The sequence below is a fragment of the Varanus komodoensis genome, unplaced genomic scaffold, assembly GCF_004798865.1.
Source record: "Varanus komodoensis strain SLA01 unplaced genomic scaffold, ASM479886v1 scaffold12, whole genome shotgun sequence".
Classification (NCBI taxonomy): domain Eukaryota; kingdom Metazoa; phylum Chordata; class Lepidosauria; order Squamata; family Varanidae; genus Varanus; species Varanus komodoensis.
This window is the reverse complement of record NW_025335349.1, coordinates 14,382,016-14,397,161: the sequence shown is the minus strand read 5'-3', so window position 1 is coordinate 14,397,161 and position 15,146 is coordinate 14,382,016. Positions and strand designations below refer to the sequence as shown.

At 38.9% G+C, this 15,146-nt stretch overlaps 1 protein-coding gene across 3 annotated transcripts; it reads left to right on the top strand.

Annotated features, from left to right (window-relative positions):
• Nucleotides 1-772: 772 nt before the first annotated feature.
• Nucleotides 773-14,132, top strand: ZNF706 (zinc finger protein 706). 3 transcript variants are annotated; one of them, XM_044421731.1, is made up of 4 exons: nucleotides 773-945; nucleotides 9,147-9,283; nucleotides 11,474-11,578; nucleotides 12,002-14,132. In XM_044421731.1, the coding sequence occupies exons 2-3, from the start codon at nucleotides 9,149-9,151 to the stop codon at nucleotides 11,567-11,569; spliced, it is 231 nt and encodes a 76-aa protein (XP_044277666.1). In that variant the 5' UTR covers nucleotides 773-945; nucleotides 9,147-9,148; the 3' UTR covers nucleotides 11,570-11,578; nucleotides 12,002-14,132. The 3 variants fall into 3 exon arrangements, with proteins under 3 accessions (XP_044277666.1, XP_044277668.1, XP_044277667.1); XM_044421733.1 differs by lacking the exon at nucleotides 773-945 and adding an exon at nucleotides 971-1,073; XM_044421732.1 differs by lacking the exon at nucleotides 773-945 and adding an exon at nucleotides 1,188-2,870.
• Nucleotides 14,133-15,146: the final 1,014 nt, after the last annotated feature.

Genomic DNA, 15,146 nt, shown 5'->3' with positions numbered 1-15,146 from the left:
CACGTAACTTGTGAAGCAGAAAGAAGAAGAGGTGGGGCTGTGTATGCGTGCCAGACCGAAATTTGCCAGAGATTTCATCGCTCGATCTCTGGATTACTTAGTTTCTCGTCATTCTAGTTATGTATGTACTAGAGCAGTTTGCGTCAGGGTCAGAGTCAAGCTGACCCAATACACATCAGGAAAAGCTAAATAAGCAGTCAGTAAGTTTTCTCCTCAGTAAACCAAGAGAAGGACCTTTACTGCCGCAAGTAGCTCTGCTTTTTTTCCTTGTTCCTTTCTGGAGCGGGAGAGGGAATACTTGTATATCCAGACGAACACCATCTTTTATTAGAACTTAATGAGCAGGCACAAAAATGCCTTAAGACCAAGTACATTTTGACTGTGCTATTGCTGTGCAGCATCTGTTTTCCGTCCCCTGCTGGCGAGATACGGGTCGCTTCCCCTTCGTCTTCCACAACCCAAGAAACAGAGCGGGAAAATTATTGCTTCTGACACGAACCAGAAAACGTGGAGGGAAGAAGTGGCGCTGCAGGGCCCTCGGCCAGTCTCCCCCCTCCCCTCCAACGAGAGCTTTTCTCCCCCTCAGCCACCCGCACTCTCCCGCCTTCTCGTGCTCCCGCCCGTGTTATGTAATGGGGAGGCGCCGCTATTGGCCCGGCGCGGGTACAGCCAGATAAGGCGTTGGCGGGAGTGGCTCGGCCTGTTTAGGCCCGGGTGGGGGTTGGGGGGGCCGCGGAGGTGGCGCGTGCGCACGACGGCGACGAAGGCGGTGCTGCTGCTGGCGGACGGGCGGACCGACAGACAGGAAGGAAGACAGACAGGAAGACATACGGGCTTCTCCATCCTCCTGGGCAGGCGGCGGCAGCAGCTGCTGCTGCTGGGCCGCGCGGAGCCTTCTTCGCTAGCCGCCGACTGACGCCTCGTAGGCGGGATCCCACAGCCCGGGTAAACGAGGGGGCTCCATCGACGCGAGGCCGCTGGGCCCGAGAGGCTTCGCTGTAGCGAGGGAGAGGCCGACAGCCTCCTTAGCGCGGGTTGAAATCTTTTCTACCTCCGCCTTGCTTGATCCTGAGGGAAGTTTTCCTGTCAGGGGCTCGGCGGTATGGGGGAGAGGGAGGGAGGGAGGAGGGACGTGGGGTTTGTTTTAGCGGGGCTAGGCATTGAGGCGCTTGCCCTCAGATTCCTGTGACGGGGTGTTTACAGTGGCCGAGCACATGATTATGCTGGCCTTTGGCGGGCCTGCCCTGTGGGGGCATTTGTCACTTGCTTTTTCCCCATCTTCCTGGCGTGTGTTATAAGTGGCTGAGAGTTATTTCTGGGCCTACCGAAAGCAATTAGAAATAATCATTTGGCTATTGGGATTGTTTATCTGGGACTGGCTTTGTGGGTGCTGTTTCGCTTTCTAAAGCCCCTTTAAACACAAAAAAATTCTTAAGAATTGCTTCAGAAGAGAATTTCTGGGCAGTGTTATGGGGTTTTTAATGTTACTTATAAAAGATGTAATTATTTTATAATGCCCTGTATCTTTAGATTGCCATCAAAGTGAAGGTGACGCCAAAGATTATTAAGTAGCCTTACTGGGAGCATCTAGGCACCTTGAATAGGTGTTGGGAAACCACTGAGGTCTGATTCTTGAAGCCTTTATCCCACATTTGGCCTCTTTTGTCGTGCCATCACATAGTGGGATAGTGTGCTGTTCTTTTTTACTTCATCACATGAAACAGTTAAAAATTGGAATGTTTGTATATATTTATCCTGACCAAAGTGAGGATTAACTGTATGTTCAAGTTCAAATTAATCTCTTTGCAGCTACATGTGTAAAAGGCAGCTGTTGGTGTTAGACCTGAGATATGAAAGTTTGTTACTATTTGTTTCTCTGTCACATGCATGGACTGTTAGCAGAATTAGATATTTCCTTCTACAAAACAAGTTCTTGAGCAGGAGCTGTGTTTGACAGTTTAATCTGTGTTTTGCTTTTTCCTGAACTTTTGAGGGGGAGGGGCATATTTAGTTTTGAATGCTTGTGCACCTAAGTTCTGTTCAGAAAACTGTAGCTGTTGATCTGTTGACATTAAGGAGCTCCAAAGAGTACACTGCCTCAAGGATTTCTTTAAACTACATGCCTTTTAATATGACTATTGCTCAATTATGCTTGTAGTAATTTGTTATGATTTTGCCTGCATTTACAGAAGCCCACTATGTCAGGACTAGATAGCTATGTTGGGTTATGGGAGTTCATACCTGAAGCCCAGAAAATGTCTGATAACATGACTGTCTCTGTGTATCTCTAGGAATTGTTGTATCAAGACTGAAATTCTTTGGGGACTTAACAGATTGAATTTTGTTGACAGTCTCATGAATAGGAGGAATATTTGCCATCACAAGGAATATCTTGCCTATCCTGCCCTTTTAAATTCTTACTTGTTCCAACTAGCAAGTATAGGCTTACTGTAAACATGACAAACATTGTATGAGTCTTATTACAAAAGGAAAACATATTGACATATTAGCAGCCAGTATGCAAAGCCTAATTGATCCTATCTTTATTAATCTACCTAGGGCGCAATCCAATCCAGATGTCTGTAACCTTACAAATACTGAGGATTACAGCCACCCTATGCAGAGTGAAAGGACATGGAAATGAAGGTCACTTCTGTGCTCATACCACCTTGCAAAGCACAGAGATGGCTGATTTTGGCTGTCCCAAGTGTCATGCCTCAAGAGTGTGAGAGAAGGAAGCTAAGTCACTGGCAGGATACTTCGGCAGGGCCTTGTCTTCTCTTCTCCCCTCTTCTCCCTATATGGTTGCTCTTCAGACCTCGGAGATGCATGCAGCATATTTCTTTCCCTGCAAACTACAACTGGGGAAGGTCAGAATGATTTTCCAACCTCGTAGTTAGATCTCTGAAAAATCCAGTGCTCACCTAGATTTTGTCTAGCAGCCATAGGATTGCACTCCCTGTGAAATAACTTGTTACGCAGGATATAGCTGGTCACAACAACTCACATTCTGGTTTGGTGCAGAAAAGGTTTTTCCCTGGAACAAGTAAATCTAAAAATCCTATTAAAAATTTGAAGAATTATGTGTATGTAATTAGGTGTAGGCAGACAATTTAAAACTACATGAATTGTTAAAGCAATGCAAGTTCTGTGGATAATAATATTAGATAATTTTGTGGTGTTGTCTAATCTAGTAAACCATTACGCTTTCATCCAGGAGCAGTGATTTTATGAGTTCACTCACTGACCTGGTTTGTACAATCATGGGCAGTGGTGCCTGGCGCCTGCCATTTTGAATATATAAACCACAATGGCCATGTACTATGCCATGCCATGTGAAACTGGGTGTTGTGGTTTATGGTAGAGTTAAACAACCAAGAGTAGCCAATGATGGCCTAGTTATGTGTGAATCAGCCATGTGTGTGGCCATGGATGAAGTTGTTATTGCTGCCTCACTTCCTCCCATAAGTTCCTGAGGATTCTTATGTATGTTTAGTCAGAAAGCCCTGCAGTTGCCAGAATCCCCCACATAGCATGGCTGGCTGAGAAATGGTGGAAGTTGTAGGGCTTTTTTTGACTAAACATGCATAGAATTGTGCCCTAAGTGATCTTTCTCATGGGGTTGTTCTAAAGTCAAAACACAATGTAACAGTAACTAACATACTTACATAACAAGTATGCCCAGCATGTCTACAAGTCTGCCATTTTCTCCAGAATCTCTTTGCTGGCATAAGGATGAAATGTTCTGCAAAAACTGAGATGGAGATAATTATCATTAGCAAGTTCTTAGCTTTTTGGCAAATAAATTGTTATAAATGCTATCATGACAGTGCATAGAAGTTTAAAATAATAAAACCTTAAAGCAATGCAAGAAAAACAGTAAAGTATTAAGACATTAAAACAATTACACCATATAAAACACAATAGAAATATTAATCATGTTTGTATGGGAAACACTGTTTCACCTGGAGGAAAGTGCAAGTGCTAATTTTACATTGAAACAATAATAGAGCTATAGCTTGTTGGTCTATGATTCACTATTTCTGCATATTTTTATATGCTTTTTCATTCCCTTATTTACCAACAAAAACGAACACTATCTGATCCCCAATTGGCTTTTCCCAAGCAATTGTCAAGTTGCCTAAACATTTAGAACATATTGCCTTAAATATTTTTTTAATTTTATCAAAGCAATGTAATGACTTCTTCAAAAAGAGCTTGAGGGGTTATAATACTCCAGTAAGTCCTTGCTGTATTTGTCACTAGCTTTTGAGCTCTGTTAAAATCTTTTGGTTGATAATTTGTATAATGAATAATTATATCGTTAACAGTAAAGTACTCAAAAAAACAGTTTGTTGCTCTGGAACTGTTGTTTGGAATTGTTTGCACACTTTCTTTAAGTAATCAACTGAAACGCATACAAGCACATTTCTTTTACTGGGTTACAGCCCTAGTAAGCAGCTATGTGAGCCTCAGAGTTGAATGGTAAGATGCACATCTTTTAAAAGTTAAGCAGATATGGATAGCTTTCTAATCTGTTTTGTGGAGTTCATTTGCCTCCATTCATTTGTGATCACTACTAGACTAGGTTTGCAACTGGCTTAAAGTAATCTTAATTTGTATTTCAAGAGTACAGTACAGTAACTAAGATGGATAAGATTTGGTTGCCTGCAACTCTTCAGCCTTGTCTGTCTTATCCAACAAAATTACCAAGAGTGTATCTTCTGAAATTTCAAACAGCATAAGTTGATACTTTCCTCTGTGCACCTGCACAGTGATACAAGCAGCAGTCAAAGGGAAACCAGAACTGGCTAAAATTATTTTTTCAGAGTCCACATGCCACCTGTTGGATAATGGAGAATGCACAAAGGCAACAGGCTGAAAAGAAAATTGCTGGATTGCTTTTTATGGAAAGCTTGGGGGTTAACACAAATTTTATTTATTTAAAACTTTTATATGCTATCCTTTATGTATAACATCTCAGGATGGCTTACAACAATTAAAATCAAAGTCAAATAAAACAGTATCACAGTATAATATAATAACACAATATAACCAGTAAAAATAAAAGCGAGTGTTAAAACCATTAAAATACTAATTTTTAAAATAACAATTAAATAAAAAGGTTTTGACCTGGCGCCGAAAAGAGTATAGGCTCAGTGCTAGGCAAACCTCTCTGAAGAGTGCATTTCTCAGTCTTGCAGCCATGATACTAGCTGGCCTTTGGCCTGTTTCATGCCTTCAGCCAACCCTAATCTACCTTACAGAGATGTTTGGCAAATAAAAAGGTATTGTCCATGCATGTGAGCAGCTTGTATGATGGGCAAGATACAAATTAAATAATCAGTATTATAAAAAGGAAGTATGAGTCCCTTGAAAGCAAAGTGGATTGATATAGATTAAAGCAACTTTAAATGGTGTTCCCTGTTTTGAAATTTATATACTACTGTGGCAGGAATAAATATAGATTAATAGTTATAACAGTTAACACATGCTAGCTTTTGTGTTCAGCATAATAAAAGAACCTTCATATTTAGAAACGTAATTCAGAATATTTGGTGATCCAGCTGACAAGCCTTTTGCACTCCTTTATTATAACAGCTTAGAGATGGGGCTCACTAATACTGCTATATTAATGATTGAGTCTTTCTCTACATGTGCAAAGAACTAAGGGCTGATAGCACAATCCCTTGTATGTTTGCTAAGAACTAAGTTCCATGGCACTTGCAATAAGTAACTGTGCAATCTTTTAACCAAATGGTAGAACTATGCTGTTCCTTAGCAGACTCTGTTTGTCTTACAGTGCAACATGGAAGGTTGTATTTACAAAGAAGCTTCTGTCCATAGATTTTTTACCTACAGTATTGACCTTAATAATGGCCTAGATCAGGGGTCAGCAACCTTTAACACTCAGAGCCATTTGGACCCGTTTCCCACAGAAAAAACACTGGGAGCTGCAAAATCCTTTTGACATCTAAAATGAAGATAACACTGCATATATCATTTTTTACTTTTATGCTATGTATAAAAAAAACTATAGTGTGTTGCATGTATGAAATGAATGAACTGCTACAGAGAAAACAAATTTTTATTTCTGCATGCAACAAAAACATTTCGAACTCTGAAAAAAAAGATGCTGGGCTGAAGTTTACTTTCAAATAAAATACTCAATGTCTATTTGAGTCCTCCTTGTATTTAGGAAATAAAAAGCCAAACTTAAATTATGATTTTTGCTCAGATCAACCTTCTGCATCAGTTCCGAAATGGCTTTTTTTCTCTCATCTCCATCCGGATATTTTTCAGCAAAGGCTGTGTGTTTGTTCTGAAAATGTCTTGCAACATTCAACTTTTTGTTGTTTGCCAATTTCTCGTCGCATATTAAGCATACTGGTAAACCAGTCTCGTCAGCAGTAAAAGCAAATGAATCTACCCACATACCATTAAATGTTCTGTTTTCTTCAGATTTTTTTCTTTTCTTCAATTTATCCATGGTTGGCCTACCGGGGGAAAAAGCTCAGTAAATCGTGAAAAGCTCAGTAAATCGGCGCGTGTCACAGATCAGTGGCTGTGCTGGCACGTGTCTCAGATCAGCGGCTGTGACACGTAGTTTGAGTGACGGAGTCACAGCAGAGGGATTCAAGAGCCACGTGCGGCTCCGGAGCCACGGATTGCTGACCCCTGGCCTAGATCCACATATTCTCAGCAAACATAGGTTTGAGAGAGTGAATTTGCTGAAGTTCAGCACTTTGCAACTCCATTTTCTTTAAAGTTAATTACCCATAACTAGCATTTCTGTATGGCATGGAAGATGAAAGCACACATACAATTTGTTAATAATAATAGAGTATAATCCAGAGCTTAGTTAGCTGGAGAGCATAAGATGGGAGTAGATTATTTGTGGACTACGTTGTATCTGCTAGATCCCTGTTAGCACCATAATTTTCCAATCCTTGGATCAAGTAGGAATTCCTCAATAGTTAAATAGTTTTCCATGCAGTTCTTTATTCTACATTGAAAACAAGATTTTAATTTGGTAATTTCACTCAGAAAATCCTTCAAACCATAATTTGGAAGTTTGTGAATGAGCACTGCTCTTGCACAGTGAAAGACCTCTGAACCTGTCTTCTGTCACAGAGCTTAATTAATTACTTCCTGTTTTACTAAAACTGTAGTTAGTGCCTGAACAGGCAAGCTGTGGCTTGATTAAAACAGGTAATAATTAAGCCCTGTGCATGAGAAGATGGGGAGTACATGTAGGAAATGCAATGAGTTCTAGGACATTTTTCCATCTAAATATTCATAGGATTGCACACTTAATATATAAGTACATAGCATAAGCTGATTTTTGTTTGAATTTTAAAATAGTCAAATTGAAATTGATAGATTGATTCTATGTCAAGCATATTGCTGATGTGTCCACATAGACATTACAAGCTTTCTTGTAATGATGCATGCTTTTGGCGCATACTTTATTCTGCTGCTACTCTTTGGAAGTAGATTGAAGAGTTTTAATAGATTTAAACCAGGAATAGACCTATTCAGGCACTTCTAACAGAAGGTGTAGATCCTGTGATTGTAATTCCATTGGTTGTTCTGCAGCTGAGCTGCCTTGTAGTTCTTTTGTTCATTTGTATGCATTCAGCTGACTTAACCCTTCCTGTACATATTTAACTATAATACTGTCTGTCACAAATAACCTTAGCAAGGTTTCTTACTTAATCTTGTTTTGCTTTCACCTTTCCATCCTGAATGATGGGAAGCATTAAAAAAAAACAAAACATTTTTTCCTTCGTTATGTATGGCTTCTAGTGGTTGTTCAGTCCTTGTTTACTTATATCCAGCTTTATTAGTAAATAGTAGGCTATTGCTAATCTAAGATGATCAGCAAGTATTTACTAGAGGCTACAGTTGTTCCAAGTTCAGATGGAGTACTAAAGGTGTTGAATTCCAGGGATTCAGTGAAGGATTTGTAACATTCCATTCACATTACTATACATCATTGGTTGTATAGGACAAATTAGTACTGCAGGGAAATGTACAGTGATAGTGATGTCCTTATACAGAATATGTTTTAGGGGAGAAAGAGAAAGTAACTTGACAGAAGGCTGCATGTTTCAACAGTAGCCATATGTTTCTTATGAAAATAGCTGTAGCTTGTGTTTGTTCTATAACTCTTAATTAGGATTTTTGAACCTGAATTCTTTCCCAAAAGTGAGAAATATTCTGCTACTGTTGCTCTATAAAATTGCTTCCTTGATCTTTATAAGTGTGGGGAATTGGTTTTAGACTTGAAAATTACTTCTCACCAGTTCCACTGAGGATCAGATGATGTTGGTGAGCATTGCCATATGCACTCCTGTCATCAGCTTACTCATTTTACTTTTCTGTGTGCTGAGAGAGGCATAGGGGATTTTGACTAGAACTGGAAAGAACATCTGCACCTCCTAACCCTGAACCAAGTTCCCAGCTTTGTATGACATGCATTATCCTGATGGGAGCAGTATGAACAGACTTGGCCAGAGCTGGGAAGAGTTCTTTCCCAGCACAATCCAGTTCTTCAGCTTTATGTGGTACATGTTGTCCCCATAGGGGTTCTGCTACTCAGAGCTGCCTGTATCTTTGGTCTCAGATAGGAGATATCAGCTGGAATTCCAGGGTGGAGGGGCTTAGAGGTTGTGCAAGTTAGATTTAGAAGAATGCTGGAGAGCCTGTAAAGTTTCTAGTTATGGGAAAAGCACGTGTGAGAGGAATTGCAAAAGAAGTTTTCAGAGGATGTGCTTGCCTCAGGAAGAATTGACCCATATGGGTATGTGAAGGGTGCTTACATATTTTCCATGTTGATGCTGATTTTAAGAAATAAAGAACAACCCTCCCCAACCAGCTGTCCCCCAGAAGTTTTGGACTTCAGTTTTTATCAACTCCAGCCTGCATAACTGATCATTAGGAATGCTGGGAATTGTATTCCAAAACATCTGAAAGGACCCAATCTGGACAGGTTGCTTTAGAGGCCAGCTTCTAAAGTTTTAGTCCTAAATACAGTTAGAAAGGGACAGATTCTTTGAACTCTAGAACACGTATTTCTAAAGAAATATGGTTAGAGTATATATGAGTAACCTGTTATAATGACTTAACACAATTAATTTTAGATATGGCCCGTGGACAGCAGAAGATTCAGTCACAGCAGAAAAATGCCAAAAAGCAAGCAGGACAGAAAAAGAAACAAGGCCATGATCAGAAGGCTGCAGCTAAGGCCGCTTTAATATATACCTGCACCGTCTGTAGGGTAAGAGACTTTCAAAACAAAATACTGTGCAAATTTTCTTTAAACCCCAAACGGGACTCTTATGGTATGAAATTAGATATTTTGAAAAACTATTTTGTTGTTGTGTGTAAGAGAGAGGCACATCCCATTCATTCATCGTGTGAATCAGTGACTCTGGGCCTGCAATTTGTATTACAAAAAAAAAAAAATCTATTTGTTTCAGAGGATTCTTTTCCTCACCTGTGCAAATTACAGATGTAGGGCTCTAATCCAGAATGCTACCACTGTGGCAAACAAAGAATTAGAGACTTCTGCCCCTCACTCCAGAATCCTAATCCAGAGTGTGATCCCAGCATTTGCAGTGTTCTGCTTTTCCATGGTGGCTATGAAGAGAAGCCTCTCCTTCTGCAACCAGCACAGAAGGGGGGGGGGGGGCGCAGCCACAGAGGAGGACCCCAGGAGCCATAGGTTTCCTCTTCCTTGAACAGAAGATATTCCAAATGGAGATGAATTAATGGTTTGGTCTGCCATCCCTTCACCTTAAGTAATCCCCTAATGCTCTCTGTTTACAAACATGAAGGAAAAACTCCATGGAAACACTGCTCACATATACAGTTCAATGTACCCTATGTGATAGCAGCAGCCATTATATCAATTGATTTCTATCTTCCACCTATTTGCATGAGTACAATCCCTTTCCCAAGTGTTAGCTTTCAGCTGCTGGACATTCTGTGCTAGTAAATCAAAAAGTTACCTAGCAACCAGTTGTGCCTTATGTCAGATGAAGATGCATGTTTGTGTTCCATGATTTCCGCCAGTTGTTCAACACTTGGGCAAATTTCATACCTTGTGCTACTGACAGTTGGAGGGCATAACAGCATGTATATGCACGATGTAATTAATTATTGCTAATCAGTAAGCCTTGATTAGCAGTAATAGACTAAGCAGTCAGGAGGAATGAAACTGAAACATCCATGCTTCATGTGGCCCTGGACAATGAAGAATATTTTACTTACAAGCTGCAGTTCACTATGAGTCTCCTAAGGCAGTACACAGTTGAAATAACTGACAGAGGGACAAAATACCAATAAAATAGTCTTGCCATATGCATAACAGATATGATTAAAAATGATCAAGATGAACATCTAGAAGTAAATAATTACACAGTTTTTGCCTGAATATACAACTGAGCATAGCACTTGGCAAAGTAACTGTATTGGTCCAATAGTGGGGCAAAAAATATCTGTTAATTATGTGCGAACTTGTTTCTTTTCAGATCGTGTTTCCATATACTTTCCCACACTTCATGGGTGCCTTGCTTATAAGTTTTATTACTTGCATAAGTGACAGTATAAATGGTAGTGTTGCAGCCCCATGTATATATCAGCCTGTTGCAGAATCAACTGTTAACTCCTAGATGATAGCTTGTGTGTGCATGTGTTTTCTGCATAGTAAAATACCTCTTTGATAATTTGGTATTTGCCTTCTCATTTGGGTGGCAGGGGCCATTACAGTAGATTTGTGAGAAAGTGCACTTATAAGGGCAAGTTCATTGGTTCCATATTGAGTTAAACCTTCACAGAAGAAAAAGTGGGTTTCCATGATAGTGGCTCCATTATAGTCAATTACTATCAGAGGTGTTGCTGAAATTAACAAACAGCATGTCACAGCCTGTTCATAATTGTTGTAGAAAAGTAAAATCATACTTGCGGATGAAAAATAGGCAGAATGCAATAAGGGTTATTACTAAATAATGTTTTAAATGTCATAATGAACCTATCAGGATTTCAAGAAAATTAAAACCATTCTAAATGGCTTTTTATCATGTTTATTTTAGTTGTATTTAATTAAGCTTGCAGCTCTATATTTTGTCAACCTTTAGAAAGCTATGTTTAAAACTAAATTTGCTGATTTGCGAGAGAATACCAGCTGAATGAGGGAAGTATGAAATGGAAGAGGAAATAAGGTCCAAATTGCATAAACTCGTGGAAAATATAAGAACTGAATATGGCTGAGTGAATAGTTTGAAAGGGGAATTTAGGAGATATAGAGAGGGAAGAGCAGAGCCTCCAAAATCAGGTTGCTGTTTAGCCCCAAAACACTAGACAAATGCTGCTAACCTTGAGGATGCAGGGAAAGGGGGCTGTTTGGGGGTCTGTATGGAGGTCAGTATGGGATTTGTCTTGCATAAAGCTTTCTTTCCTTAATTAGACACAGATGCCAGATCCCAAGACCTTCAAACAGCACTTTGAGAGCAAGCATCCGAAGACTCCACTCCCTCCAGAATTGGCTGATGTTCAAGCATAAAGTTCACAGGTGATTATGTACTGTTTAAAATTTGTATTAAATGTAAAACTAGATAAACTTCATCTCTGAAATATTTAATTAACAATATTTATAGATGAAGTTAACTTTCCATTTTCACTACAAGTGTAAAAACAGATGCTTGGATTAATTGTGTATTGGTACATGCCATATTTAGAACTTTAATTTCTATTGTCAGGTTATTGCATTGCAATATGAATAGCTGTAAAATCAACAGTACCTCAATGAGGAGTTAAATGTGCAGTGTTCTAAAATGGTTTTAGTCACTTCTGTTAACAAGGGGTTGGGAAGGTTAATTTAATTTTGAAATGGTGTCATCTTAATTTTTGACTTTAATCCAAAAATTATCTAGTTTTGTCTAGCTATTAAAGTCATACAGCAATTTAATTAAGCAGTGGTGCTCTTGTGTTGCAGGTGAATACATGGAACCTATTGACTCTTCTACTTTCAGACATTGCATAACAAATCTGCAGCGCTTTTCTAACAAACTGTTGATCAGCAAAAAATGAAGGGGCTATAGAAACATTCATATTTTTATGCTGTTCCTCTTGGGCTTCATGTAAAGACAAATCTATGTATCTGTACAGTCGTGCCCTACTTGGAAATTTGAAAATTGGTTCATTCTTAAATTTTTTACAGTTGTAATTATATTGATGTTCATATTGTATAAAATAACTCATTTAATAAAATAGTACTTTGATTTTACAATATTACAGGTCAAATGCTTGTAGAAATTCTGTTTTCAGTATCTATTTCATTTGCCTTATAAAATCTTAACAAGTGGACTTCTTCCCCAGCCAAAAATAAGCCGTGTCATTACTCTTAACACCCTTGCTATTAACTAAGTCCACATAAACTAGAAAAACATTTCTCCATTCAGTATGCTGCTTAATTTGAGCCTGGTTATTTTCCTAAAACATTCAGTGTCTTTGATTGAAGAAATATGTTACTTCAACTCTTTAGTCTGGAGTGCCTGTTCTACTGGCCATAATGAAATTTCACTCTTGTACAGAAGGGCGCTTTTATCTTGGATTTATCCACTGGAGTTATTTGCATTATCAGTGAATCAACATGTAATAGAACTAAAGTTTCCTTTTTACATGTTCTGAATGGTTACACTTGCTATAGCAAGATGAAATAATTGATCTCTGTTGTGAAGTTCTGCTGTGGAACTTCTTCAATGCACCTATGAGAAGTCGGTCACACTGGCTATATTAGCATGTAAAAATGACTACTGTAATTGTTTCCTTGTCTGAAAGCTTATTCAAAGGAACAGGATAGCTCTTGAAATAGAAATTATGGCTAATTATGCTTTGATTAATTGGAACTGATAAATGTGACTGGGACAATGCCAATCTTTTGCTATCTAGCAGCCTTGGTTTATTTTTTATGGATCACCTAAAATATGTTTTGAACAAGATTCTAATCTCAGGTGCAGAGTGCAAAAGTTTTGTCCCCGTTTTCCCCCTCTCTGAAGCTGTTTATTGTGACAAGATTTTTTGTTTTTGGGGGTTTTTTGTGTGTGTTTTGTTTTGAGGGGGGGCTTATTTGTGATTTGTAACCCATTGGTTGGACATCGAAGGAAACATTTATCAAATTTTCCTTTCTTTGTGCCTAAATTATTCACCTTCTAAATAGTTCTGTTAAGGCAATTCTTCAGTTAAAAGACTGCACACACAAATAATGCTCATTTGATGCTCAAGGATAAATAGCAGTTCTGATACCCTTCTGATAAACCACTTCAGTAAAACTGCCTTTAATATAGTCATTCTGGGGTGAACCTTACCAGTTATATAGCTGACTTGCACTTGTACACCTGACATTAGAATGTAGCTCTTGGTTCATTTTGTTTCCTCACTTTATAATATCAGCCTGCTCATAATTTGACAACTGAGTTCCAGTAGGCAAGAACTCTGCCTTCCAGACTGTTATGGGGTGCTTAAATGTTGAAATTGAATGTTTTCATAAAGTAGTTGAATGGGACATTTGTTCACTAATTTTACATTAGTATTCTGTTTTGAGGGGGATCCCAAAATGCTACTTTCAGACAGGTTCATTCCTCAAGCTAATACATGTACTGTTTTATTTCAGAATGCTTAGTTATAAATAAGAATGAGGGTTGCTTATACATTGTTTGGGAACAATAAACCATAAATTTCTACTAGATGTAGGACAAGTGACCCACATCTGCAGGCTTTGTGTTCTTCTAAATTGTTGTCATCAGTACCCTGTCTGTATTGGACAAGTTAGAGTTTTGTTTTATACATTAAAGCTGTTACAAATTGATAATTTGTTTTTAACCAGTTAAAACCCACCAAAAACATTGGATGTTCAGCACACATGGGAACTATAGGGGGAATGGAGTGGGGGTGGGGCCCTGAGGCGGTAGGAACCTTGAATACTCTGTGTTGATTTAAAGAGATAGGGATGAGTGTGGAAAAATTTCCTCTTTCCAAATCTTGTGGATGGTACCCTGTTAATTCTGGCTAAAAAGACACAATTGTGCATTGTAATGTGTCTGATTAAAATCTTTTAAAAAGCAAAAGTGTAAAATGTGGTATTTCCTGCCTGCTTAAAGCAAGTGTCATTTTATTAAGCTTGATGCTGGCTGGGCAGTGTTAGTTCTTTGCTTAACACAAGGAATGGAAATGACAGAGCAAACATTTTACTCGACTTTCCAAGCATGAATAATTTGGATTTGGAAACACCATGATAAGGTGGTGGGGGAGGGGAATCTTGGCATAGATCTTGGTGAGCTGCCAAGAATATTTGGCTGTGATGAGCTGTGTTGGCCTCTTGAGAGTTAGCAGGCCTGTATGCTTTGTATAGTTTATTAACCTACCATTCCGTTATGTCATACTTGAAATGCACAGAACCTAATCTTCAAAGAAATCCTCACACTGATGCATTGGCTCAATCCCTACATATAAAATTGGTAATAGTCATACAAAAAACCAAGCACTGTTTGCATGTAGTTTTGCTGAAGCCAGGATGTTGGCAAGACCACCTTTGTAAAATGTCTGAAATACTATGGTAGATTCAAAACTCAGCACAGTTGGGTGTTGTTTGCCAGTCTCTCAGTAATGGATAATTCTATCTGAATTTTAAAGCTTTATGGGTCATACCAAGTGAAGAAAGTTTTCTGAATTCCACTCTGTGTTAGCTCTAGGTTGGCTCTGTGTTTTGCTCAGCCAGGGCAATGGAATTTCTGCAGTATTAGGATGACATTGTATATATTGCTACAGATACCTCAAGGAGATGGTTGCACAGCACAAGATATTGGTATAATGTCATTTATTGGGTGAGCTGAGCTAAAAGATCTGTGGTATTGCCTGAACATGAACCAGAATATGACTCCCCTAAAAATTACTGGAGTTTACAGATGTAATGTTGCTTAAAAGGTTTGCAAACTGTTTCTATTCTAGAACAGTTGTTTCCCAAAGCAGTTCATACCAATCAAAAAGAAGGAGGACCTGCTATTAGACAAGTTGTACAAGGGAATGGAAGGGGGGGGAGGTAGAACCCTGGTTTCAAGGACAAAACAAGGCTATGAACATTT

Bases quoted from the DNA above. Each gene is read 5' to 3' on its own strand.
- ZNF706 (XM_044421731.1), top strand. From the start codon at position 9,149: ATGGCCCGTGGACAGCAGAAGATTCAGTCACAGCAGAAAAATGCCAAA. The intron at 9,284-11,473 runs GTAAGAGACTTT...TTCCTTAATTAG, and splicing joins ATACCTGCACCGTCTGTAGG to ACACAGATGCCAGATCCCAA.